Consider the following 26612-nt stretch of genomic DNA (forward strand, 5'->3'; position numbering starts at 1 on the left):
CACTCGGCGAAACCGAGTTCGGGTATAGCCCGGGCATCCCTGGCCTGGCCTCTGCTACCAGGTAAAATGCACCCAGATGGGCTATAGCCCAGCCCAGGTATTACCATGACCTCATTCCGGGGAGCGGGTTGGTTCCCAGGCCCTCCCTCGGTCGCAAGCCCGCCCAACCCACAGATCGAGGCCGGACCTGCGTCGACACGGCCCGCCAAGCTTCGCCGATAGGCTTTGGACGTCGACTCGACGTCAAGTCCCCGGAGTTAAGCTTCAGTCAGGTAACTTTCTGCCCACCCGGGTATGCAGGAACGCGCACTGCTTTGCATATGCCACATGCCTAGACAGCTTCTACTCCTCAACCCGAGTCGACTCGGCAGCTCTTGCTTTGACAATCATCAACCGACGTCGTCGAAGGTCTGTGGGTGCGCGCGGTCTCCCTCACGGAACTGACTTTGGCGCAATTTGTCAGTTTTGCTTGTCTGTTCACAAGCCACCATCACCAGCTGCCAACCCCTGCCTGAATAATCTCACGAGTCGCGGTACTGGGCCTGGGCCCTATGCTAGCTCCAATGCCAGGATGGCAGGACTTGACAAGAGACGACACGACACGACACGACACGACACGACAGTTTGTTTGAACAAGATGATGTGACAGCTACGAATCGGGGTGCCAAGTTGTTCTTGCTGCGTATCTGCAACCAGACTGAAGGAATGCGAGCCGTTTTGCATCGTCAGATATCACACATAACCCACTTGACACAGATGAGTCCAGACACGAGCACTGGGGTTGTGCTCTTGGTTCATCACGAGTAGTGCATAGCCATGGTTCTCAAGTACGGGGTTTTGCTACAGCATCGACTACGCATGAGCCTGGAAATGCCTCCAGGGCTTGTCCACATATGTCCAGATCATAATTCGGCCTCGACCCTGAGCGCCGCGACTATCAAGTCGAGCCACGCCGCAAGACGAAAACCCGCACGGGCGACCTGCAACTCAATCACCGGCGCAGCCTTCTCATAATACTCCCCGCCTAGTTCCTGTCCCACGATGGCCGCCGGCCCCTCGGGAAGTACTAGACAAGCGTTAGCAAATTGCTTGAAGGGTCGACAGAACGCCACGAAACGAAGCCTGGGGGCAGATAAATGGAGGGCCCGTGCTGGATCACCAGACAAGTCACGGCCCGAGATCCAGCCACAAAATAGAGAAGAACAAGAGGAAACAACAGATGCTTACCGTGCGAACAGACATATGCATTTCCCTCCCTCGCCCAACCCAGGGCGGTCTTGATGGGCTCAGCAAAGTCCACGCCGTCCAGCCACGTCTTGCTCTGCTCCTTCAACTCGCCGTTCCTGATCTTGCTAGTGAGCTCATCCGCCCACTCCTGCGCCTCATGATACGGCTTCCTCCTGATGCCGCCCACCCACTTCTCCGCGATAGAACTATCCCAGACGTGGTGGAGATTCAGCTCGCGCCCCTCCCACAGCACGTGGATCCCGTTTCCGCCCCTGGATACGTCTTCGTCGTGCAGGGGTTGGTGGATGTCTCCGACAAAGTGCACGACGAACTTGGCGGCCTGCGCGCGAAGCCAGGTTGGGACGGAGGGGTCGAGGATCTGCGAGGTGTAGTTTTGGATCGCCGTCACGACGCAGCCCTCGTCCTTGCAGTCGCGGTCGAGCTCGACGGAGCAGTTATATGGAGGCTCGTCTTTGGCGTCGATGAAGTGGAACACGCCTGTGTAGTGGCCCCATTTCGTATACCGGATCGAGTCGGCCCACGTAGCCACGTTGGCGAGGTAGTCGGTGGTGTCGTTCCGGAGGAGGGTTTGGAAGTAGGTTGTCGTCTGCGGCTGGACAAAGTTGCTAGCAACATATGCGATCGTGATATGCCCGAAGCCTGGGGGCGTTAGTACGTGCGAAGTGCATCTGGCTGGCTGACTGTCAGGGCACAGCGCTGGACTGCTGCTCACCTCCCCATGCCAGCACTTCCGGGACAGCTACAAGGCCTAACGCGGCAACACCTGACAGCTTCATTTCTGCGCAGTGAGTGCTAACAATTTGAAAGAGACAACCGAACAGCAAAGATGGAAGAGAATTAATTGAAGCAGCAGAGATGGTTGCCCTCAGCTGGTTGATAGGGGTACGCGTTGGGATAGGTGCCGATCGTCCACGCCGGGAGGTGTCAGTTGATCCGGCAACCTGGACAGGCGCGTTACCGACGGCCAACGACAGCGAATAGACTGCGACTCATGGCCCCCACGCGGAAAGCAAGACAACCTACCGTGATGCTCACCTAGGGTCTAGTAAGACATATTGCTCGTTTCCGCTGACTCGAAAATGGTGATCCGAGAAACAAACGATCCCGACGCTGTTTCAGCGCTGTTATGATGTGAAGTTGCCTGCTCAGATCATTGTAAATGCTCCGAGCGTTGGATGGCGCCGGGTTCGGGGGACGGCGACCCAGCACCTTACGTCAGGGTCGCGTCTCTGAGGTAATTGCCCCGGTCTTAGCCGCCATCTCCGCTGAGAACCCTCGCCCAACCCCCCAAGGCCGCCAGGCGCCCAATGAGCAGATGCCCTTTTCAAAGCCCTAGGTCACAGGTCCATCTGCCGCTGCACCACACCCTGTGAGCCGTAGCAGCTGGGCGATCCGTGCAGTCGTCCATCGCGGAACAGCTGCAGGCTTTTGGACCGCCCTAAAGTCAATCTAGCGGTAGACCCCAGTAACCAATCCCGGCATGGGCTTATCTTTTGCGCCAACTTGGTAACTTTGGATGCGATAAGGCCTTTCAGTCATTCGAGTCGCGGGACCATCCAAGCCACTTGACCTTGACCCTGATCCAGATCCATCACCACCTGACTCTTTGGAGAGCAAATCCTTCAACTCCTCTCTCAACACTCATGCCTGACCCATCTCTGTTCCAATCCCTATTTTTTGCATGCCGCTCAATTCGTCTGGCACAGCAGAACAGCCCTAAGAATCCTACGCTCAATCCACTGTCATGGCCGCAATCATCGTCGAGATGGCCTCGGCCGTGACCACTTCCTCGGAAGTCGGTGAATCCTTATCCGGCATATTTGGCTGCATCAGCTTAGTCGCCTGGATATGTTTGCTCGTGAGCCTCCTCTTGCCAATGCCAATGGCCTCTACAGATTCTAACATGCCGCAAAGCTTCCTCAGCTTGTCACCAATTACAAGGCCCAGAGCGCAGATGGGCTCTCAATGGGCTTCCTCTTCATCTGGCTCCTCGGCGACATCACAAACCTTGCTGGTATGTATGCCCCGGCCCATCATGGCTTTCACGGCCAGTGCCGGTCGTCAAAATCTCTTATCGCGCCACCTGTCCTGCCAGGCGCAGGCGCACGTGCCCGGATCACCGCCAAGCTGACCGACTGTCTCTGTGTAACAGGCGCCCTCGTTACGAACCTCGCCCCCTCCGCCGTCGCGATAGGAATCTACTTCTGTGTAGCCGACGTGATTCTCATCTCCCAGTCCCTATACTACAACGCTGTCAACGCCCGACGGAGGAACCGTGAGCGCCTCGCCTCGTTGCAGGCACAGGCCACCGAGGAGGAGCCCCTCCTCTCCCGCAGGCGGTCGAGCTCCGGTGCCGGGGGGCTGCCGGGAAGCCACCGGCGCCACTCTGTGCGGCGGGGCTCGTCAAGCCTGGACCCGCTGACGAGGATCGTGACGGGGGAGGACGAGACCCCGCTGCGGAGCCCGTGGTTGACTAACACACTGAGTCTCTTTGCGGTGTACGCGCTCGGCGTCGCGGCCTGGTTCGTGAGCCGGGAGGTGCTTTCGTCAGACGGTGGCGGCGCGCAGGACCCTGCCGGATCTGAACCGGCGGGCGCGGGCAAAGACCCGGTCGTGGTGGTGGGTATGGCCCTGGGGTATATCAGCGCACTGTGTTATCTGTGCGCGCGCATCCCGCAGATTATCAAGAACTGGCGGGAAAAGTCCACCGAGGGTATGTAGCGAGCGACAGGAGACCCGTGATGTTGTTCCACGAGCTGACTTGCGTGTCACAGGCCTTGCGCTGCTCTTCTTCCTTCTTTCCCTCACCGGAAACCTCACCTACGGCGCCAGCCTCGTCGCATATTCCCAGGACGGCGCCTACATTCTCAAGGCTCTGCCCTGGCTGCTGGGCTCGCTGGGCACGATCGCCGAGGACGCGATCATCTTTGTGCAGTTCAAGTTATACTCCAAGACAGGCCAGGCCAAGGAAGACGCAGTCGAGGAGAACGGTGGCGCGCCATCATACCCAGCTTAGAAGGCTTGATGGAGGGTGTGCTAGTGACAACATGATGCGATGCTCAAATTGGACGTTAATGTATGGTTACACTCGCATTGTCTGGAGTTGGGAACGGTAAAGTGCTTACGGCGTCCGCAGGTTTGTGCGACTCAGTCGCTGTCAGTCACTCCACGGCGCTCTTGGGGGGGTTGCATTCAGACAGGTCTTCTTTTGGTATATGTCAGTGGCTGAATATATCCAGCAATGCTGAATACAGCCAACCAATCGGCATCATCGTGGTCCTATTCATTCATAATGGTTACATCAGCGGTAACTCCGAGGCAGCTGAGACTGATGAGGCAGCTGTAACGCCCATTCAGGAGTCGCAGAGCGTCGTCGACAGAGATCAAAGGCAGTGTTCGGTTTGCTAGGATACTGGTCCACTGTGTGACGATCATGTACGATGTTCAAGTTTCGACTCTGCGAGCGGAGTTGATCGTTGTCGCAGGTCCGTGGCACTCCAGAGTGCAATCAACGTTGCGGTGACAAGGTAATGCATTTGCCATTGAGCGTTGTGTCTGGTGTCAGGTCCGAATTAGGTAAATGCTCGATTTGTAACTGGTCCAAAAAAGATGCCGATTCCCGGAGCGGCTGCTGAGGTATGAGCCTTGACGGCGCTGACAGTTTTTTCCGCGTATTTGCTGGTGAGACTAGCCCCATGGAATCGATCGTCTGCCATGTGCCACCCACGCCGCGCCTCATGAGACTGACCTCACCCGCTCCCTTCCGTGCGATTGGCCGCTGTGAGACACACCGCGGGCGGCAAACGACACATCGAAGGATAATTGCAAGACATGAATAGCGTGACAGCCGTAGGGAAGGCGTGAAGATCAGCACTGCCGGCTGCTGGAGTTTAGCTGCCGCTGGAGAAGGCTCGCGCCTTCAGCGCCGATCAGCCGGCCCTCCAGGTGGGCAAGGGTGGCTGTGCGACGCTGCGTCCTGAAACTCTGTCGGTAGGAAGGAGGGTACCACTGCCCGCTTATCCAGCCAGACCGACGCGTAAGTGCCGGTCGCAACGAGTTCCTCGGACGTCTCCAAGTGCGCAAGTATCGTGCTCACGGTAACGGTAGTCCTGTTTCTGTTGCTCAATGCAGTCGGAGTCCGCGTGGCGAGATGAGGGAAAATACTGCGTCAGCCAAAAAGTGCAAATTTGATGCCGCTAGTCGAAAGGAGGACGAAGCCCGGGAAATTCCCCTCCCAGGCCGAGCCGAGAAAGCTTGGCATTGCTTAATGAAGCTTGAACGGGGCGAAGCTTTGGCGGGCTGCACTGCCCAGGCTGCCATGGCCGCATTCTGAGGAGATCTTGCAGCGAAGATGGGATGCCATCTATGAGGATGAAGATCCTGCTGATGCTGGGACGATATCGCTGGGCGTTTCAACGAGAAGAACGTACGGATACCGAGGAATTGTAGTTAGCAAACTGGCAGCAATCGAGGCCAAGGCCATTCCAAATCCAGAACAGCAGTAGTTTGGATTCAGCTGGTTTTTGCATGTTTGCATGACGAGCAAGGCTTCGGGTACCGGATGCCTGGGACACGCGGCTAGCGGGAGTGGATTGGCCTTGACATGGCCCTGGGTTGCCTCTCCACCCGCCACTCCACTAGCATCGTGAAGACAGACCGTCTCATTCGCCGCTGGTGCCGGACAAGCTGGGAAGGCGAGGGATGGTGTCACTGTGTCCGTGCCCAGTTCCCTGCACACGCCTGCCTGCCTTCCTGCTGCAGGCAACGCATCATCGGCGCCACCCCAGTCTCCGAGTCCAGACCTGCTACGTCTGAACTCTTCCAGGTCCCTCGCGCCTTGCTCAGCCTCAGACAGACAAAACCACTCGCTCGCCCCGCCCACACAGCCTACACACAGTCAGACAATCCCCTCCTTCATTGCCTGCTGTGTACCTCTACTGCCTGCTGTGTGTGGCTTTGCTTGTGGTACTCAGGTTTTCGAGAAACGGACACATTACAACCGCTTGCCGTCTTGATCTGGTTACCAGTCACGAATTCCGACACCATTTCTACCGGTTCACTCTTCTCTCTCTTTTAACTTAACGGTTCCTCTCGCAACGTTTCACCTCGATCGTGGCACTTGTCTTGCTTGCCGGGTTTAGTCTTAAGAGAAACAGCCTGAAATAACAACGGCAATGGCGTCTCGATTACCTGCGCTCCTGGCTTTGGCCCTACCGGCGGTCGCCGCCACAACTCACATCCCAACTCGCGACGTCACCTCCACCACAAATCCCGGCTTCGTCTCCTTTCCCATAAAACGAGGATCAAAGACACTCGCAGCCCGTGACGCCACGGCATCCCTGATCAATGAGCAGGATACCAGCTACCTGATGGAGCTCACCTTTGGCTCCAACGCCCAGGCAGTCAAGATCGCAATCGACACGGGGTCCGATGAGCTGTTCGTGAACCCCAACTGCAACGACCGCGACTTCACCCAATCACAGCAACAAGACTGCACCGAGGACGGCAAATACAACCCCAGCACCTCGTCAACGTCCAACGTGACGCAGGAGACCTCGCAGATCGTGTACGGCTCGGGCGCCGTCAACATACAATATGTCGTCGACAGCATCGGGATACCGGGCGCAGGCACGAACATGACGGATGTGCAGTTCGGTGTGGCGACTGCGTCGCAGGACCTGAACGAGGGCATCCTGGGTCTGGGCTTCGGCAAGGGTGTCAACCTGAACTACTCCAACTTTGTGGACCAGCTGGCCGCGCAGGGCGTGACAAACACAAGGGCCTTCTCCGTCGCGCTGGGCACGAGCGACACCGCGGGCGGGAACATCATCTTCGGCGGCGTCGACACTAAGAAGTTCTCGGGCTCCCTCGCCACGAGCACCATCCAGAGCCCGGCCAGCGGCGACATCCAGCGGTACTCGACCCAGATGAACAGCCTGACCTTCAAGAGCGGGAGCACGTCAAACAAGTACTCGGGCAGCGACCTGAGCGTCGTCCTGGACACGGGCTCCAGCCTGTCCCTGCTGCCGACCTCGGTCGTCAGCAGCATGGCGGAGGACTTCAACGCGCAGCAGGACTCGTCGGGCCTGCTGGAGGTGGACTGCAGCCTGCAGAACCAGGACGGGTCCTTGGACTTCGAGTTCGACGGCGTCACCATCAGCGTGCCCTTCAGCCAGTTCATCCTGAGCGCGGGCGCCAACTCGTGCATCCTCGGCGTGCAGGCGGTCGAGTCCAACTCGGGCATCACCGCCCTCCTCGGCGACACCTTCCTGCGCTCCGCGTACGTCGTCTTCGACCAGACCAACATGAAGATCTCCATGGCGCAGTACGTCGAGTGCGGCACCAACGAGCAGGCTATCGCCACCGGCAGCGACGGCGCCTCCAAGTTCACCGGCGAGTGCAGCGGCACCACCTCGAACGCGTCCAAGTCCGCCGGCGAGCTGAACAGGCCGGCGGCCTCGACGTCTATTGTTGGGTTCGTGGCGGGTGTTGCCGCGTTGATGTTCCTTTTCTAGATCTCAAGCGTTCCTTTGATCGGTAATACCTTGTGCTTGGTCGTTTTTGGGGTAGCATTTTGCAAATGTCTCATGAGAATACGAGCGCGCGCACGTTCGAGATTAATACCTTTTGCATACTTGAAAAACGGGTTCTACTAGTAGATGGGCATAGAACTAAGTGATATCCGCGCTTATTCAACGGCGCTCTGTGAGCCTGGCTCGTCTTCTCCCGGTCAAAGTGATGGTACTTCGCAACGGGCCTGTTGGCACGACGACACATTCCCTCATGTACATGACGCATTACTATTATCTGCAACTACTGAACCTGTAATTACTAGACGATGTTCTAGTAGGCCTGACAACCTGGGGCATGGCTCCTCGCATCAGAAGCGGAAAGAAATCTGATCAGGGCGAGTTTTCATCTCAAGGTATCATTCATTAAAAGTTCATCACCCATTTATACACATACAGCAGAAACACGACCCTCCCGCAAGCCACCTGCCCAACAACCATTCCCTCTCACAAAACCTGCCCATCCTGCCCATCCTGCCCAGCCCCAACAGCCCCAACAGCCCCTCCGCCCTGCTGCCGCCTCCTGCAAGCGTGACAACACCATTCTGCTACAACGCCCGGGCGCGGCGGGTATACGCACACATCACAGTGCCGCCATCGGCTTCCTGCTGCAATGCGTCGCTGGAGTCCGCGCCAGGCCCGGCGGCCGCGTATAGATCCCCCCCCCCCCCCCCGCAGGCAGCCGGGGCAGAATGCTGGCCGAGACCTTCTAGGCGGCATGGGGTGGGGGCGGGTTGTTGATGGTGCCATAGCCGCCCGCCGGGTGGCCGTGGCCGTGGCCGCCGTTCTGCACGCGCTCTGAGTAGATTCCGGGCGCGCGCTCCCCGGTCGGGCGGTCGGCGCGGCTGTAGTAGACGTAGAGGATATAGAACGCGTGGATGTGGCCTGGGATGTATCTGTTTGTTGGGTTCGGTGTTAGCTGTGGTGCTTGTGGGATTCGTTTGGTTGGGAAGGAAGGGGATGTGTGATGGGATGGACATACCCGAGCAGCGTAAGGCAGATGTTGATCAGGACATCGGCACCGCAGCCGGCGACGATGACGACGCCCACGGGAGGGACTGGAGTTTGGATTAGCAGAGCTTCCTTTGAGGTCTTGTCAGGGCTGCACGAGGGGGGTTGCTCACAGAAGAGGGTGATGAGGATGAGAAGGACGATGCTGACGGCGCTGGCCATGTTTGCGATGGGCTCGTCGGTTGGTGTAAGTGGTGTGCTGGTCTAGATCTGGAACTGGATCTGCGTCTCGAGATTGGGTTTGAAGTTTGGTGGTCTCTCTGTGCAGCCTTGATTTAAAACCAATCTTGGCACAATGGCGGGATGGGCAGGGACAGTATCCTGGGGTTGTATTTGTAGTTTGCGAGTCTACAAGTCGGCGTTGGAGGCGCAGTCGAGTGACGGAGCCTGGTCGCCCCTCTCAAGGCAACCTGTAGGCGAATCGCTGCCTGTGAATCAGCCTCCCGGGGGTCGTAATGGCCCATACGTCACTCCACCAGGGAATGCTTGGCCGAGAATCGTTCCTGCTAGATCCCGGTCTGCAGCTTGCTGCTGCAGGCTAGGCCTTAGCGGATAAGTTGACACCTTGGCAGGCATGTGCCTCCTGCATAGCCCGTCAAGCTCGCCCTTTGTAACCTCAATGCAGGTTTTGGGATATACTCATGTTTAGCCAATACCTGTTTTGATTATTTCTGCGACTCCTCCCATACTGTAGTAGAATCGATCACAGCAATTGCAGCAATGACCCCACATTTACTACTGGGCTAATCAAGAGCGCCTCCTCAGGTCTGCATCCAAAACCTTCACGCCCAACAGCGATGCCGTACAGCGACTTTGAGTATGAAGACGGATATTCGCATCCACAAAAACAGATGGTACATCCATACATGCTGCAGCCAGTGCACGGTCAATTCCCCACTACTAAATTAGTATAGGGCAACATTAAGTTGCCCTTGGCAACGCTGTGACATATTAAAAAGCATACTCATCGCCATTTCTCGTTACGAGTGCAGCTTTTTTTATACTTTCTAGGGCGCCAATTGCTTAATTATATGGTGTTCTCGTGCCTATTTAATCTATACAGACCGTGATCTCGTCTTGAATACCCTCCATGCCGTCGTCATCACTAACGATATTCTTAATAGCTAGATATACCCGTGGCAACTGGTTAATGCTTTCCGTAGCCCCTATACGCTGCTTTTTAGCTATTGCCCTTATGGTTAAGGCTGTAGATGTCGATGAAGTCGGGCCAAAGGATCTCGTGATGCCCAAGGGTGCTTTTCGCTTCGGGGGCCATTGAGTTGACTGCTTCGTGAGCCTTCCCGCCAACTGCTGGTCTCAATGGACGGCATTCTGCTAAGCATTGCTGCTAAGAGTGTCCTCTTCATCCAGTGACTTAAAGGTTAAGTCATTCCACTTAAATGCTAAGTTAATGCGCTGTATTTAACGTGGCGTTAATGTAGGGTGGTTGTGTTGAGTTTGGTAACGATGAAGGCTACGCAGGGGCACTGGTGGTTATAGCTGTAAAGGGCACTATGGGGTGGTGTGGTAAGGTTGTAGTTACGTGATAATGCTTAGTTAGCAGGTACATTATGGATATACCATCCGTTTTGGTGGATGCGAATATCCGTCTTCTTGAGTATTCGTATAATTTGGCACATTGGCCAACAGACCAGCTTCTACCATGAACACCAAGTCTCGCCATGCGATAAGTCGAACCTGAGAGTCGTCGTCTGCTTGGTATCCCATTTTCGACCTAATCTTTACTCTCTACCGTGTATGCTCAAATACAGACACCTTTCAGATCGTTGCATGCGGATAGTTCCAGGTCATCTTGATGCAGCATATATTCCTACTGGGAAATCGTCCCTTGAAAGCAGGGAACCAAGTGCACGGAAGTTGTGGAGCAATGACCGCGGCCTACTTTACCCATGCCCAATGTATGTAGCCCCCAAATCTGCCAACCAGTCTATGCGCGCCAGAATTTCCCACATGCCACTATGCAGTCCATCAATTTATCCTAATGACAAAAGCGACAGCGCGTTTTCCTGAGCAAGGAATACTGTGAGTCTCCCAAGTAATGTCGTGGCCACGTTCTCGTCCTCTTTCAGACCACTCATACGTAGGTGTTGTGTAGAATATATCACCTCCGAACGATCACTAGCTCCGCATCTCCTATGCCCTCTTGTTATCCGCTAAAGGTTGGGTTATCACAATATACCCCTCCCCCTAGACTTGCCATACTAGTCTCATTAGTTTGCCAGGGGCCAGATTCCCGTGCTTAGGCAGTCTCGTATGAATAGTTCTATAATCTCTCTCACACCTCAGTCTCCGAGTCCTTGTGTGCAACGAGGTACTAATGTCACAAGTTCAATTATACTTTTCTGTAACAACTACAATACTCACTAGGCTCGAACTTTCATTGCTTTCAAACACTTTATCAAGATACTTGATGCCATTGTTTTCATTATCTTATCATGATTCGCTATGAAGTTCTAGTTGTGGTATTATGCAATGTTTATCGGGTTTCTTCTTGTATACAGCGCCGCAGCATGATCAAATATCAGCCTGGCTTTGAACATACCAAGCAGTCAGTTATACACCCCCCAGCCCACCCGGTGCAGTCAAGACACCCTCTCTGGGCTTGCCACACACCATCTCCTCCGCATACGCCTTGTACCGCATCAAGAGATCCGTGTCCGCCAGCCCATGGTGGTCATGCGCCTTGTACTGCGGGCCAAAGGCGAAGTGGACGGCGATGCCCGTGCCGTCCATGACCACCCTCCGACCCAGCTCCTTGGGCCGCTTGACGGTGAGGTAGTCCTCGTCGTCGTGCTGGGGGAAGGGGAAGCAGTCCATGACGTCGCGGCCGCGAATAGCAATGAAGTTGATGGACAGGCGGTCGTAGGCGTAGTCCCACATGTCAAACTTGTAGCGGCGGGTGTCGTTCTGCTCGAGGTGCTGCAGGAACGAGTAGTGGACCTGCGCCGCCAGCGCCCAGTTGTTCAGCGAGGGGCCGTGGGCGTCGTAGGTCGCCGTGGAGACTGGGTAGTCGGAGAAGTCGTAGGTGGACTCGCCCGCGGGAAGCGGGACGGGCAGCCAGCGGTGGTCCTTGAAGGGTGCCGGGGTAGACCCGTCGATGGCGAAGCCCTTGGGGCCTGACTTCGGCCCAGAGTAGGGAGGCAGCTCTGAGGCCCGCCAGGAGGAGGCGGGTGGGCTTCTCCAAGGCTTTTTCATTTCCTGGTTTGTTTGATCAGCTCCTATGCCTCATCCTGGGCGGGACTTCAGGGACAGTCAAAGACAGGGATATTAGTGAACGGAACCTACCGGCCAGTAAGGATAGTCAACGCCCATATGAGAATGCACCCAGCTCAAGGCCGGGTTGTTCACCACATTGGCAGACACGGCAAAGAAGTGAGGGTTGTCCGTGATCCTCTTGACGACACTCGAGATGGCATTATCGCTGAAGTATATGACGTCGTCGTCTATCTTGACATATATTGCGTCGGGATCGGTCACTGGCTCCCAGCTGCCCGCGAGCCACCTGTAGGTGCCCTTGACTTCATACTTTGAATACTCTGGCCGCCTTGGCACCAGTGTCTCAAGGTAATCTAAGTCCTCTTGGATGTCGGTGTGCACGACGAAGATAATCTCGTCCAGCAGGCCACCGTTGGCCTTCAGGTTTCGCTGGAGATAACAGTCGAGCACCTCGACGAGCTCGCGGCGGCCGAAGAAGACCAAGCCGATGACCTTTGCAGAATTGTCTGTGTCCAACTCCAACACCTCATCGTAAACCTTTCCGTAGCCGTCCTCGAACTGCAGTGGTGGCTGAGGTTTTGTGGGGTTCGACTGGTAGCTTGGACTCAGAGTCCACGTGGATGGCGAGAGGATCTCAATGTCGGTCAGGTAGACGGTTCCGAAAGTGACAAGGATGAGTATGAATGAGACAAGGAGGATCACGAGGGTCTGTGGACGCCGTGCGATATTGAAAAATGCAGCACCTCGATCCCCGGCAGAAGCCAATCTCTTGTGTCCGACACTCATCATTCGGGTCCGGCTTGCGGGCATGCGCACACAGGCCAAGTAGACTAAATATCGGATGGAAAATTTGGCGCCTTGGAGCGCGGGAGCGGGTGTGGGTCGAATGACCTCGACGACGACAACGGCGGACCAGGTGTTAGCTCATCTTCTGACCGTTGTGCTCTGAAGCGTGCCTTGGGCCCAGTGGTACAGAGACAGCCAAGCAAAGGGGAAGCAGAAGATCAGAAGGACATGCAGGCAGCAGAAAAGGCGGGCGGCTACGGGAGACTATCTATATCTGCGTGAGCCATCAGCCATCAGCAATGAGCCAGACGGCGAAATAGCGAGATGGCGTGGTGGCGCCTCGCTTCGAAGGAGCCCGCAGGATCCGCTTGCCAGGATAGGTCATGTTTTACGAGCGCAAACATTGTCATTCGCCGGCATGGCTGTCGATACCCAGGGTTGTAAATTTAGTCTTGAGTTTTAGTTAAACTAAATGTAGTTTTTAGTTTTAGTTTTAAGTTAACACTTTTTTAAAAACTTAATTTAATTTATAGTTTTTTAATTTTAGTTAATAAGCTTAATTAAAAACTTAAAACTATATTAAGTTTTTAAAAAAGTGTTAACTTAAAATTAAAACTAAAAATTAAATTAAGTTTAATTAAAAATTAAAAGAATTAAAAGAATTAAAAGAATTAAAAGAATTAAAAGAATTAAAAGAATTAAAAGAATTAAAAGAATTAAAAGAATTAAAAGAATTAAAAGAATTAAAAGAATTAAAAGAATTAAAAGAATTAAAAGAATTAAAAGAATTAAAAGAATTAAAAGAATTAAAAGAATTAAAAGAATTAAAAATAAAATAAAATTTATTTTAAGGTAATTTAAACCCTTAGCTATTAATATATTATATAATATATAATTATAAGCAAGGAATTTATATTATATTTATATATTATAAAATTAATAAATATTATTATAATTATTATAAGTAATTATTATAAATTTTATTAATATTATATATAATTATATTATATATGTTATAAAATTAAAAAATATATATAATTTAGCTTTTTTATAAGTATGTATAATATATAAATATAATATATAATATATATACCTTATCCCTTTTTTTTCCCCTTATTCTTAGCGTAATTACTTATATATAACGTTTAATATTTTAATAGTTTATAACGTTATAAATATAAGTAAAATACCTCTTAAAAGCTAATGTTTTAACCTTTATATATAAAAAACTTAAAAAATATATTTACTTTTAAAAAAAATATTTAAATATAATTAAGTTTTACTTTAAATGAAAACTTTAAATATTTTTTAATTAAATTATATAATAATATTAATTTTTTTAAATAAAAATAATTTATCTTTATATATATATAAATTTATTTAAAAATAATAAATAAACTTATTTAAATATATTTATTAAAACTTATATATTTTTATAAATATTTTAACTTTAAAAGTAATTATAAAGTTTATTAAAACATATTTACCCTTATAAATACTTTAACTTTAAAAGCAGCTATAAAGTTTATTTTAGCTTAAAAAGTTTAAGGTAATTAATTATTTAAATTAAATAGTTTTAAAACCTAAGATTTTATTATAATAAAAATATATCTTATTTAAATTTAAATTAAATATATTTAAATAATTATATAAAAATATAAAAGGATTTTCTTTAAATTAACTTTTATTTATATAAATATTTATATTATTTTAAAAGCTTATTAATATTTTAAAAATTAAAATATTATATATTTATTTAAGTAAATATTTAGCTGATTTAAATAATTAAATTAATTAATTTAAAAAAATAAATTTTTTTTTTATTTTTTTTAAATATAAATCTTTCTTTCTTTCTTTTTTTCTTCTTTCTTTATTACTCCCTTTTTAAAAAGCTTATTTTACCTATTTACTATTTACTTAATTATTTATATATTCTTAATTTATTTATTATAAATAAATAAAATATTATCTTTTACTTTTTTATTTCTTATTAATTCTTTAATAATTTTTATTAAAATTTATAATATTTCTTTTTTAAAATAAATTCTTAAATAACTTTTATTATAAAAGATAAATTTATTTCTTTAAATTATAAACTCCTTTTTTTTAAGAAAATAAATATTTATATTTTTTAAAATAATCTTTTTATTTGTATATTTCCTTTTATTAAAGAGGAAAAAAGTTAATAAATAATAATATTTTATATTTAATAAGTTATTTATTTAATTTTAAAAGTATATAACTTAATATAAATAATATAAATAAGTATATAAATAAAGGACCTTATTAATTACAGGTATTTATTAAGGCTTTAAGCCTTATATACCTTAGGCATAAAACCCCTGCCTTGTAATTTCTATAAAACTTCTTCCTTACATAAAAGGTAGCGCCGTCTTAATCTAAATTAATGTATTAAGGATAGCTGCCTTGTCTTTATATTCCTTCTTATAATAAATAAAAAAAGTTTTTTAAATAAATTTTATTTATATTTAATTATATTTATATTAAATTATAATTAAGTAAATATAATGAAAAGCTATTATTTTAAAAAATATTAAGAATAAAAATATATTTAATAATATTCTTTAAAAGCATTTAATTATATAATTAATATATAAAATAATTTAAAAAAGATATTATTTAAAGTTTTTTTTATTAAATTAATATTTATTTAAATATTTCTATAAATATAAAAATAATTTAAAGCTTTTTTAAGCTTTAAATTATTAATATTATTATAAAATAAAATACTTTATTATTTTTTATAATAAGAAAAGTAAAAAGATTTAATTAAAAAGTAAATATTTTTTTTATTTTAAATATTAAAATATATATTAATATTATATTTAAAGGCTTTTCCTTTTAATTTCTTTATTATTTTAATAAAAAAATTAAAAGAAGATTTTATAAATAATGATACTTTTAAAAAGATTTTAAATTTTATTATTAAAAATAATTTATCTTTTAATATATTAAATTTAAAGTTTTTTTAAAACTTATTATCTTATTTTAATTTATAAGTAATTTTTCTTTTTTTTTATTTTTTTAAATAAAAATTAATAAAATTTTAAATTTATCCTTATAATAAATTATTAAAAAATTAAAATTATTTTTAATAATACTTTTAAAATAAATTTAATAAAGCTTAATTTAAAATTAAAAGAAAACATTATTTTTTATAATAAATTTTTTTTATTTTTAATTATTAAACTTTTAAAATTAATATAGCTTATTTATAAGTAATAATTTCTTATATTAATTTAAAATTTTATTTATTATATAAATTAATTAAATATTTTAAGTTAAAAGAAAACTATATTAACCTTATTTTTTTTTAAAGAATTTTAAAAGTTTATTAAAAGTTATCTTAATATAATATTTAATAATATATTAAATAATAATTCTTTTTTTATTTTATTTAAAGAGGAATTTAATTTACCTTTAAATAAAGATTTTAAAAATAATATTTAATATATAATATATATTATTAATTTAATAATATAAAATATTTTAAAGGATTTTACTTTAAATTTATAAGTTATAAATTATTTAAATAAATATTCTTAAAATCTTAATAAAATTATATTATTAAATAATATTATTAAAAATAATAAGTATTTCTTAATTTCTTTATATTTTTATATATTAATATTCTTTTTAAATATAATAACTTATATATAATAAATAATTATATTAACTTAATATAATATTAAGATTAATAATTTATTATTTAAGAATATTAAAATAATTATATAAAGTAAATAAGTTTTAATAAGCTTTATATTTAATTTTAAAATAAAGCATTTATAAGGGTAAATAAGCCTTAATAAGCTTTATATTTAATTTTAAAATAAAGTATTTATAACGGTAAATAAGCTTTAATAGGCTTTATATTTAATTTTAAAATAAAATATTTATAAGGATATATAAGTTTTAATAAATAAAAATAATATTATTATATTAAGAAAAGTTTTATTATTATTAAATAATTATATAAAGTATTATTTAATTTTTATATTTAAGATAAAACTAATATATTCTTATATATATATATTTTTAAAAAGTAAATTATCTTAAAAAATATTTTATTTATTAAGTTAAAAATAAAATATATTAAAAAGTATTTTTATATAATTTTAAGCTTATTATATAAAGAAATATTAAAGGTTATATTTAAGTAATAATGTTAAGGGTAAGGGGCATAAAGGGGGGTGGTTATGTTTTAAATAAGTAATTATTATTTAATAAATTTAACATAAATATATTAAAATCTTTATTTTTTAAAAAGCTATAAGTATTTTAAAGAATTAATTATATAAAAGAAAAGTATATTATAAGAAATATTAAATTTTATATAATTTAATAAAATAAATATAAAGTTTATAAATAAAAAGATAAAAAAAAACTTAAAATCCTTTAAAAAAAGGTTTATTTTTTTATTATATAAAATATAATAAGCTAATAATAAATATTATACCCCTTAATAATAATTTATTTTAAAAATATTACGTTTTATTTTTTTAAAAATAAATTAACGTTTTATATTATTAAGTTATAATAAGGGTTTAAGTTATTAATTTTTTTAAAAAAAATTAATATATATATTTAAAAAAAGTTATTTATATTAATTAAATAATAATTATATTAAATAAATTAAATATAAAACTAAAAGTTATTATTATAATATTTATTAATTAAATAATAAATATAATTTTAATTTTATTAAAAAAGTTTTATTTATTTAATTAATTAATTAATTTTTTTAATTAAATTTAATTAATTAAAAAACTTAAAATTAAAAACTAATTTTTTTTTAATTTTTAGTTTTTAATTAACTTTATTAACTAAATTAAAAAGAATTTAGTTTTTAGTTTTAAGTTAAGCCCATTAACTAAACTAAACTAAACTAATTTCAACCCTGTTGGTACCGGCATCTCGTGTAGGTGAGATTTTAATGTGACAAGACCCTACAGGCAGCAGGTTAGCCACTTGGCAAACAGCAGCCCATGCCCAAAAGCACCTCGCGCAGACCGGTTCACCAGCAATTTGAGACTAGTCTGCCTCGGATAAGCGTACCGGGTGCCACACGCCTTTCCTCTTTCTGCCCACCCCCATGCGCGTGTGCCGGTGACACCAGACTTCTTTCTGCAGCTGGACGAGATTTGTGCCTTGTGCCACGGCCCACACACAATCCACACAGAGGTGTGGATTACATAACCTCTGTGTTTGTCTCAGACGCGCTCGTCCGTCCCATGTTAATGGAATATCAAATTGGGACGTCTTCGCCCTGCATCACGGGGGTTCCTGCCGTCACAAGGGGCAGCAGTGAATTGGGGACCTTGGGGCAAGGTGGTGAGTGGGTGGGAATGATTTCCTTCCTAACTACTGTTGACCACAACATCTATCTACAAAAGGGGAGCAAAGCAGTGCGAATGAGTTCTGACCCCATGTCTAGTAATTCTCACCGGCCTGCGCAAGATTGGAAAAGGATATCGCAGGTAGCAAGAACAGAAAGACAAGAGCAGAGCAATACCAGACATCATGAGAGCTCTCGAGAACCTCGCCCCCGCTCTTCAGGTCTTGGCCATGCTTATTGCACTGCCTCTGGCCATCCTGCCCTCTTTGGCCGCTGCATCCCAACGCAAGTACTCCTCCCCAGCCAAGTCTTATACTTGACCGTCACTGACATTAGTTACGGTGCATCAGAGCTCCTGCCATGGGCCCTTGAACCGTTGCCGTTGGGCTCCATCAAGCCCAATGGTTGGCTTCTTGAAGAGTTGAAGGCGCTCGCCAGCGGCCTGGCTGGCCACGAGCATGACTTCTACGTGTTTGTCAACGAGTCATCGTGGCTCAGCCCTGACGGCCAAGGAACCGAGTACAGCAACCTGAACGAGGCCTTGCCCTACTGGTTCAACGGCCTCGTGCCGCTGGCCTATGCACTTGAGGATGAGCGCCTCATAGGTCAAGTGCACGCCGTCGCGGATACCGTGCTCGGCCTGCAGTCTGAAGACGGCTGGATCGGCCCAGAGTCGGTAGGCGACAGGAACTTCTGGGCCCGCATGCCCTTCTTCCTGGGTCTGACCGGGCTGGCTGAGGCCGATGCGTCCGGCTACGAGGACAAGGTCGTCACGGCATTGCGCAGCTTCATGACTTTGGCGAACACAATGCTGCGGAACGACAGCCAGGGATTCGTCAACTGCGCGTCGGCCATCGATTGCAGATGGGGCCAGGTTCGAGTCCACGACATGATCATCACGATCCAGTGGCTCCTCGAGAAACACCCGGACCAGACCCAGGACGACCTTCTGTGGCAGAACATGGAGCTGTTCTACAACCAGACAAACTTCAAGTGGGACGCTTACTTCACCCCGGGAACGTACCTCAAGGTCGTGACGGACGCGACTCCCGACAATCCGATGTTTCCCTACCTCCACGGGGTCAACGTGGGCCAGGGGCTGAAGCAGGCCGCGGTGGTACGGCGCTTCAACAAGAACGACTCGCTTGTGGACACGGCCTACAGAGGCGTCGACTGGACCTTTGCGTACCATGGCTCGCCCTCGGGGAGCATCCTGGCCGACGAAGTCCAGCGCGATCTCGCCCCGTACTCGGGGAGTGAGCTCTGCACGGCTGTCGAGACAGGCTACTCGCTGGCTTATCTCTACCACGCCTTGGGGTCCTCCAACTATGCTGATCGGGCAGAGCTCGTCTTCCTCAATGCGCTCCCCGTCATGGTAAGCCTATTCTCGGCATTCCCATTCTTCATGTGCCAAATCCCCAAACCCCCTTGAGAATCAAGGCTCCAAATATTGACGGCTCCTCATTCCAGATGCACCCCGATGGCTGGGGCCACCAGTACATGGCTCAGCCCAACCAACCCTGGACCAACAACACCGATGACCTTGACAACCCCATTGGACCGCCCGTATTCACCACTTCTTCCACCAATGTCGCAACCCGGTTTGGACTGGAACCCATCTACCCATGCTGCACCGTCAACCACCCGCAGGGCTGGCCAAAATTCCTGTCCAACAGCTGGGCTCTTGTGAACGGAAGTGGTGTCGCACATGCGCTCCTGTCTCCATCCTCAGTCTCAACAACGCTCCCATCCGACGGCACCAGCGTCAAGATCAGCGTCGATACGGGCTACCCGTTCACCAACTCGTCAGCATACACCATCGAGTCCTCGGGCCCGTTCGCGCTGTACCTGCGCATGCCAACATGGGCCGACACGCAGACGTCCGAGGTCGTCATCGAATCCGACACCAGCGGCACCGCCGCGCCCTCCTCCACCCTGTCGCCCGACCTAGCCTCCAGGCTCCACCGCATCGACCTGCCCGCGGGCCGCTCCTCCGTGACCTACACCCTGAGCGCGGGCGTGCGCACCGAGCCGCGCGGGGCCAGCGGCGCCGCGGTGTCCGTCTACGTCGGCAACCTCCTGTACTCGCTCGACCTCGGCGCCGTCGAGCACAGCTCCCTGCCGCACGACTACCGCGTGCCCGGCGGCCCGGGCATGGACTGGATCCCGTTCCCGCAGCCGCGCGACTACTACATCAGCAACGCGCGGCCGTGGAACGTCGCCATCGACACGGCGACGCTCAGGTACACCCCTCCGGCCGACGGGGGCGCGGTCGGCTTCGGCGGCTCCGAGGGCGGCGGCGTCGTCACGGCGAGGGGGTGCCAGGTCGCGTGGGGCCTTTTCCAGAACTCGACGCCTGACGTGGTCCCCTCCGGCGGGGAGTGTATCGAGGGCACGGTCGGGGATTACAACCTGGTGCCGTACGGCAGGGCCAAGGTGCACATGAGCGAGCTGCCGACCGTGTCCCTGGGCGAGGCGGAGGGTGGCAGCGCGGTGAGGGTTTTGAGGACTCAAGGCTGAGGTTCAATTCTTCACAACTCAAGATAGAGTTGTGGCGGTTAGTGAGAAGTGCTTTTCAGCACGTAAATGCAAATAAGCAGCAAATATATATTAGTGAGCCTTTGATGAAAAGAACGCATCTCTCGTGGAATCCTCGCATTGATCGATGCGTTCCTTTCTTGCCTTGTATGCACGTCTAGTTGAAAGGGCCGACTTCCGCAAGACGTCGGGCTGGTATCCCTCGTCGGACCCGGTCTCGGCCGAACCATGAGCCATCGGCTCTTCTATCTAATGCTAGATCGGTCCATTCGTGTTCACCGCTGGCCTATACTAACGGATGTATAGTCTGGTTTCGGCCTCGAGCTTGCCCCGAAATATGATCCTTTTCGATTGGGTGCGTAGAGTCCATAAGTGACTCCCTGTGCGCCGATGCTCAGCCACGAGCCTGTCGGGTGTGGCCTGAGCCTGGTAACTGCGGCCGATAATACAAAGGGGTTGCACCTGCGGATGCCCACCTAATTTAGTAACAAACAAAGTTAAGGAACTCGCATAATCCAAAGTCCTGGACGTTGATAAGCCGCCTGGCTGTAGTCATCCGTCCGCCGCTGCGGCGTCATGCTGGAGGTGTGAGTGGCTGCTTCAAGATTGCAGGACCCTGATGCGACCAAGTGAACGTGAGGGCATAAAACGAGAAAGCATGTCTGGAGGTGTAGCCACGGTCTTGATGGTGTGTTGCGTCATCCACTCACCGTGGCGAGCCAAATATGTTACATACAGGCACGTCTTTTACTGCTCGTTGCCGGGTAACATCAAGGCAATCACTCGCTCTCGAAGCTGACATGTCTTACAGTGTGTGTTTGCTTGGCTCGAGTGACGGTATAGAGCGATCGTGTCGATGGCTACGTGACACAGCCTAGGCCTTCCCTTTCCAGGTGGGGGTCGGTTGCAGCGAATGCTATCGAGCTGGCCTTGTGACGCGATGGGTGCTGTTGCAGCACTTGTTCCAGAAGTGCGTCGCGTTGACATGTAGCAGGGATTCGTGAAGTGGTCATTGCGGCGTACGCGAAGCCACAGTGGTCATCTTGGTGTGTTCATCACTGGGGTCGTCGTGCCAAACAAGAGATCAACCCGCAAGGCAACCATTAAATCACAGAAATCCCAGTCAATTGAACGCCCATTCTATTTATCGTATGAGTAGCCGCCTTCTAACGCTGGTCGGTATCTCCCAACGGCTGAGGAGACCTTCTGAAGCTATGTCCACAGAAAATGAAAGCCTGTCGAATCGATCGGGGTCACATCGCGATGAGGCCGACACTGTTCTGATATCTCGGGGAATCAAGCAGGATTTCGGAGACTGCGGTCGAGGGGTCCAAGCACCTGTGCACATTACTCATTATGGGGTCGACCGTCGTTCCGGATGTCTCCCTTTGGTTCAGCCATCTCGGAGCCGGGGGGCGTCAGTTGTCCCAAATCCTCATCGCATCAGCTCAACATGCTGGGCCGGACGCCGCAAAGTGATCAGATCTGTCGTCTATGCAGTGTTCCGAGGTGCACCTCCACGACGGGGCCTATCGCGACAAACCGTTAGCACGACTGCCGCCCAAATATCGGCCTGCTTTCCGGACGCCATAGTGCATGGCGCCATCCCATGCACCCGTTCCCTTTGGATGCCTTCTCCGAGCCGCCCTGACCAACCGAGTCGCCAAAGACAAATGAGAAGATCCTTACGCGCAGCCCTGAGGCGTGGTCACACCCAAAGCACAGTCATCGCCCTGGTTTGGGACGATTTGGTTGTCGAACACGGGCGTCTTGACGACAGCAGCGCTGGCGAGAGAAGCGCACAGCGCGACAAGGAACGCTGCAACCTTCATTTTTCCGTTCTTGCTGGTGAGCCGCGGAAAGTAAGTGAGATAGCGTGAACAGACCAGCTGAGTCGAAATATTCGTCGTGGTCGTCGTCGTCGATAGAAGGGCAGCAAGAAGAAAAGACCGATTGCACAGCAACGTGATTAATTGAAAGTAGTGAATGGAGGCGCTGCCAAGAAAGTAAGGAATGCAGTGTTCAGAGGTTAAAAAAAAGCAAAGGGAGAAGCAGCGCGGAGGAGAAGTGCGAGATGGTTCGACGACGCCATCCTGTGACAAGACTGGTCGCGGAATCGCCCAGGGGGCGGTCGGTTAGAGGTGGTTTCAGACTTTGGGGGGAAACCAAACCACCAGCCTATGAGACCTTCGGGACCGGAGGCCTTGCGCGGGAGAGACAAGGTGCGTGGTGCACGAGATGAGGAGTCAATAATTGAGACGAAAAGGAGACCTTACCGTCACCGTCCTGCCTGAATGAGTCGGCGTCTTGCTCAATTGAGGTTCTGTAGAGAGACCCAACTCGGTCTGGTCTGGCTGGCTCTGCGTGTGCATCGAGGCCGTCTAAGCGCTTCCCCACTAAAAGGCCCAAGGTTGAAGAGGGCGGCCGGACTTGGCTTGTCACAGAAGTCGGACAAGTCTCACCACCCGAATCATCAGCCACAGCAACCCACCAGTCCACGCACTCACTGTGGCTGATGTTCCTCTCCTAACCCTCCACCAGCCACCCCCTGTGTCAGCAATGGGAGGCCCCGTGTAAGTCAACTGTTGGTAACTGCTCAGCATCTGCCCAGGCCCGGATTGACGTGGGAGGGGTGAGCAACCATGAACAGTTCTTTCCCACAACCTTTTGTGCCCCTGGAGCTTATTATTCTCGCAAGGATCAATCACAGGCACATTTTCGGCCGAAGACTTCAGGGATAAACTGCATTGGCTTGTACGGCACAAGCACCTCGACTTACGGCCGATCTCAGAGCATTAGGTGTCCTATTCTGACTTACTACTTCAACATGCAGATTTTCGTCTGGTAATATAATATGTCCATGATCTTTCCGTTTAGTGATTTGAATGAACAATCGGCACTTCGAAGTATCGAAAAGTCGGTCATTTCGACCCTTGCTGGCCCTTGGCCAAGTGCCAACTGCTCAAAACATCTCGGCCTCGATGAAGTCTCCGTGTAGAAAACGGTAGAATTGGCCAGCAGAAATCTGGGAATTTCTCTGGTGTGCATTGTTCAAGTTTTTTTGGTCTCAAATTTTGAGTGTCTGCATTGAGTGAGACGGTATGGTCAAAATAGAGCCTGTGCAGATTGCAGTGTGTGGCAGGTTTCCGGCCGCCATAGCATAGATCTCTTCACCAATAATAGTCAGATTGAGGACAACGCGATTTTGCAGAAAACGCATTCTCCTATGACTTGTCTTGGTCTTAAATTTATATCAGGTGCAGCTGCTTTTATATAGAATCTCGTGACTGATAAATGACAGACAACGGTTCCGTGATGCGATCTTGAGGAGCCAGGTCTTGTGCCGGAGAAGTGGTGATATCACTAATAGTTGGAACATCGAGATCACAGGGTCCAGAGGAAAAAGTTGAAAAATGATGGCTGTACTGAACATAAGTGTTTCCTGACCGTGGTGGAATGAGAAACTATTAGTACCTAAGTAGCCTCCTGCGGATGGTGCCGGGAAGACCAAAGTCGGCTCGAATGTTGGTAGCTGGTGGTTGGAGAGTCAGAATTTCCCTCATTAATTAGATCTTAGGTAGATTATACCTCAAGGCGTGCTATGGACTGATGCATGATTTTATCATGACGTGCCTGGAGATGTTCCGGGCTTGTGAGGGCCCGACCTGTTCTTCTTGCCCATGACACTGCCACCGCTTCTCTATTGGGACATAGCTTCTTTATTAAATAGGATATGCACAACTGCCGCTCTGCTGGGTCTCCGCAATAGTACAGGCCAAGACATGTTCAGCAAATCCTGAAGTTTGACCCAATCCCGGATCAATTGACTTCTCCCATCGGTTACTCACGGGTCAAGCGAACGCATGGGAACGAGTCTCAGTCGCGATGACATTGCATCGTTGGTACAAACCGGCGAATGCACTGTCTTGTTCTTATTTTAGTGGGTTTATGAGGCTTCATGACTGTCTTTGAGTCTGACAGACCTGTATGCAGGTCGTCTCACCAGCATTACAGAATAAAGTTGATTTTGGGCAACAGCTGCACATGAGAGGAGATGAGTAGCTATGAAAAGGGTGCTTCATCAATACTTCTAGATTAGCAAGTCTTCGCACATTCCCAAAACGTGAATTGCTTGTTTTCGAGGTCTACAACTTGAAATATTGGTGAATTCTCTTTCAGCATTCGCAAAAGCAAATTTCTTCCGTCTTAAGGTGGTGTGGGCGTGTTCACAGGTAGTTGATTGCAATAGTGTATTATCGTTGTACCTAAAATGAGATTCGACAGTGCCGTATCTTTACGAGACAACCGTTGTGGTTATCGACCTAAATCCAGCATGGCTGTTGTGGACTAATGCCACACAAGACTTGGGAAATTCGCAACACAGGACTTGTGTACAACTTCGTGCAAGAAGGACAGAGAGTATTCTGGGGATTTTCAATGTGCTCGAATTCTCGGTCACCGTATTTCGGGCAGGACAATAGAGTGGACGGAGCTCGACAGCGTCATGGATTTGGAACCGGTAAATACAATTGCGACAGATTATCTCGCGTGAGAGCTTTTATGTGGAAACTACTTAATGGGACTATTCATCTGGGAATAGAAGGCACTCACTTAAATCAAAGCCATCTTCTTGGGAGACGGTCATCACCTGCGAACCGTTCTGTAGGGCAAAACCGCCCTGAAAATTTCCGAATTGTAGTGCATTTGTGTAGCAGGGTTATTGTAAGGGTTGTTGAATACAAGCAGAGTGACTAGGGATACGTAGTGTACACGCTGCGTATAAGCAGCGCGGGAGCAATAGATTCGCAGAGTAAAGTACAACTGAACTTAGCCTCTCCTTCCTCCTCCTTTCCCCGTTGAAGAGTTCTCCCTTCTTTATAGACAATTCCGCGCCCTCGCGGCTTCCCCGCTACGTAAGCGCAGCGTCCTCCGTAATCGGGTGGCAATTGAAGTCATAATACTGGGTAGGCGGCGTCATGGTATTGTGGTTCCTGATAGTTATCAAGAGAGCGCCCGAAACTATGGCAACAAGAGGACTAGGAAACCCATTTCCGTGTGTGGGTAACGCCAGGCAGAACCAAAATACTAAGTGACTCAGGGGAACGGATGAGAAGAAAACGAAATGAAAGTATATTACGTATAAACTCATCGGGTTGTTTCAGAGACTGGTGGCTGTTCATTTGCACTAAGGTCTCTGCCGGAATCATGCGAGCTTGTAGAATAGATTTCAACTTTATATCTCTGTCTTTCTATTTTTAAGTTTTTACCATGATGATTTAGAGAACAAGTAAAATACTTTGTCAGGTGCAGGCACTCTTCGATCAAGTATCTCTGCTGGGCATCAGGAAGCACAGAAGTTAACAAGCAGTTCAGGTATCTCGACATGTCCGTTGGCCCCTAGATGACTGGGAATGTCTGATCCTTGCATTTATGCCAACAGTTTATTGCCCAGAGGTCTTGAAAGCAAAGACTCAGCCTGGACCGTGATGAGTAAATTGACACTATTTATGAAGGTACCTTGACATAATTAGCACAGGTAGGCAGCATTCATAACTGGAGAAGCTTTACATACGTAAGACAAACCAATACATAACCCTGTGGCTTTGTTGATCTCAACTTTTGACTCTATGCATTAAGGACTGATGGATGTGAGTTTTTGCTTCTCGATAAAGTCTCCCAGGGCTCTTTTCTGTGCAAACGGTTGCTCCCTCCGGGGTTTCCCCCATCTCCTCTCCTGTAAGGCGCTGAACCTTACCTACTCATTTTCCCATTGTTTTCAGTAATGTTTAATCAGCTTCTCGCTGTTGTCCGCAGAAGTATCTCGGGCGAATGCGTTTCGTCCGATGATGTCTAGCTATCTAACTAAG

At 47.3% G+C, this 26612-nt stretch overlaps 7 protein-coding genes across 7 annotated transcripts; 3 read left to right on the forward strand and 4 right to left on the reverse strand.

The window, feature by feature from the left end:
• Nucleotides 1-902: 902 nt before the first annotated feature.
• On the reverse strand, nucleotides 903-2024 carry INS49_001759 (uncharacterized protein; the record flags this gene model as incomplete). Its single annotated transcript, XM_043162580.1, has 3 exons — nucleotides 903-1066; nucleotides 1228-1887; nucleotides 1961-2024. The coding sequence occupies 3 exons, from the start codon at nucleotides 2022-2024 to the stop codon at nucleotides 903-905; spliced, it is 888 nt and encodes a 295-aa protein (XP_043031086.1).
• Nucleotides 2025-2992: 968 nt separating this feature from the next.
• INS49_001760 (uncharacterized protein) lies at nucleotides 2993-4264 on the forward strand (the record flags this gene model as incomplete). The annotated part of the gene is made up of 4 exons (XM_043162581.1): nucleotides 2993-3106; nucleotides 3163-3262; nucleotides 3401-3961; nucleotides 4023-4264. 4 exons carry the CDS (start codon nucleotides 2993-2995, stop codon nucleotides 4262-4264), a joined length of 1017 nt encoding a protein of 338 aa, XP_043031087.1.
• Nucleotides 4265-6422: 2158 nt separating this feature from the next.
• On the forward strand, nucleotides 6423-7763 carry INS49_001761 (uncharacterized protein; the record flags this gene model as incomplete). Its single annotated transcript, XM_043162582.1, has 1 exon — nucleotides 6423-7763. The coding sequence occupies one exon, from the start codon at nucleotides 6423-6425 to the stop codon at nucleotides 7761-7763; it is 1341 nt and encodes a 446-aa protein (XP_043031088.1).
• Nucleotides 7764-8526: 763 nt separating this feature from the next.
• On the reverse strand, nucleotides 8527-8990 carry INS49_001762 (uncharacterized protein; the record flags this gene model as incomplete). The annotated part of the gene is made up of 3 exons (XM_043162583.1): nucleotides 8527-8713; nucleotides 8800-8875; nucleotides 8942-8990. 3 exons carry the CDS (start codon nucleotides 8988-8990, stop codon nucleotides 8527-8529), a joined length of 312 nt encoding a protein of 103 aa, XP_043031089.1.
• A 2412-nt stretch (nucleotides 8991-11402) lies between these two features.
• On the reverse strand, nucleotides 11403-12851 carry INS49_001763 (uncharacterized protein; the record flags this gene model as incomplete). The annotated part of the gene is made up of 2 exons (XM_043162584.1): nucleotides 11403-12047; nucleotides 12135-12851. 2 exons carry the CDS (start codon nucleotides 12849-12851, stop codon nucleotides 11403-11405), a joined length of 1362 nt encoding a protein of 453 aa, XP_043031090.1.
• A 5541-nt stretch (nucleotides 12852-18392) lies between these two features.
• On the forward strand, nucleotides 18393-20727 carry INS49_001764 (uncharacterized protein; the record flags this gene model as incomplete). The annotated part of the gene is made up of 3 exons (XM_043162585.1): nucleotides 18393-18496; nucleotides 18544-19582; nucleotides 19678-20727. 3 exons carry the CDS (start codon nucleotides 18393-18395, stop codon nucleotides 20725-20727), a joined length of 2193 nt encoding a protein of 730 aa, XP_043031091.1.
• A 1510-nt stretch (nucleotides 20728-22237) lies between these two features.
• INS49_001765 (uncharacterized protein) lies at nucleotides 22238-22577 on the reverse strand (the record flags this gene model as incomplete). The annotated part of the gene is made up of 2 exons (XM_043162586.1): nucleotides 22238-22274; nucleotides 22435-22577. 2 exons carry the CDS (start codon nucleotides 22575-22577, stop codon nucleotides 22238-22240), a joined length of 180 nt encoding a protein of 59 aa, XP_043031092.1.
• Nucleotides 22578-26612: the final 4035 nt, after the last annotated feature.

The sequence above is a fragment of the Diaporthe citri genome (assembly GCF_014595645.1).
Source record: "Diaporthe citri strain NFHF-8-4 chromosome Unknown scaffold_1, whole genome shotgun sequence".
In the NCBI taxonomy this organism is placed as follows: Eukaryota; Fungi; Ascomycota; class Sordariomycetes; order Diaporthales; family Diaporthaceae; genus Diaporthe; species Diaporthe citri.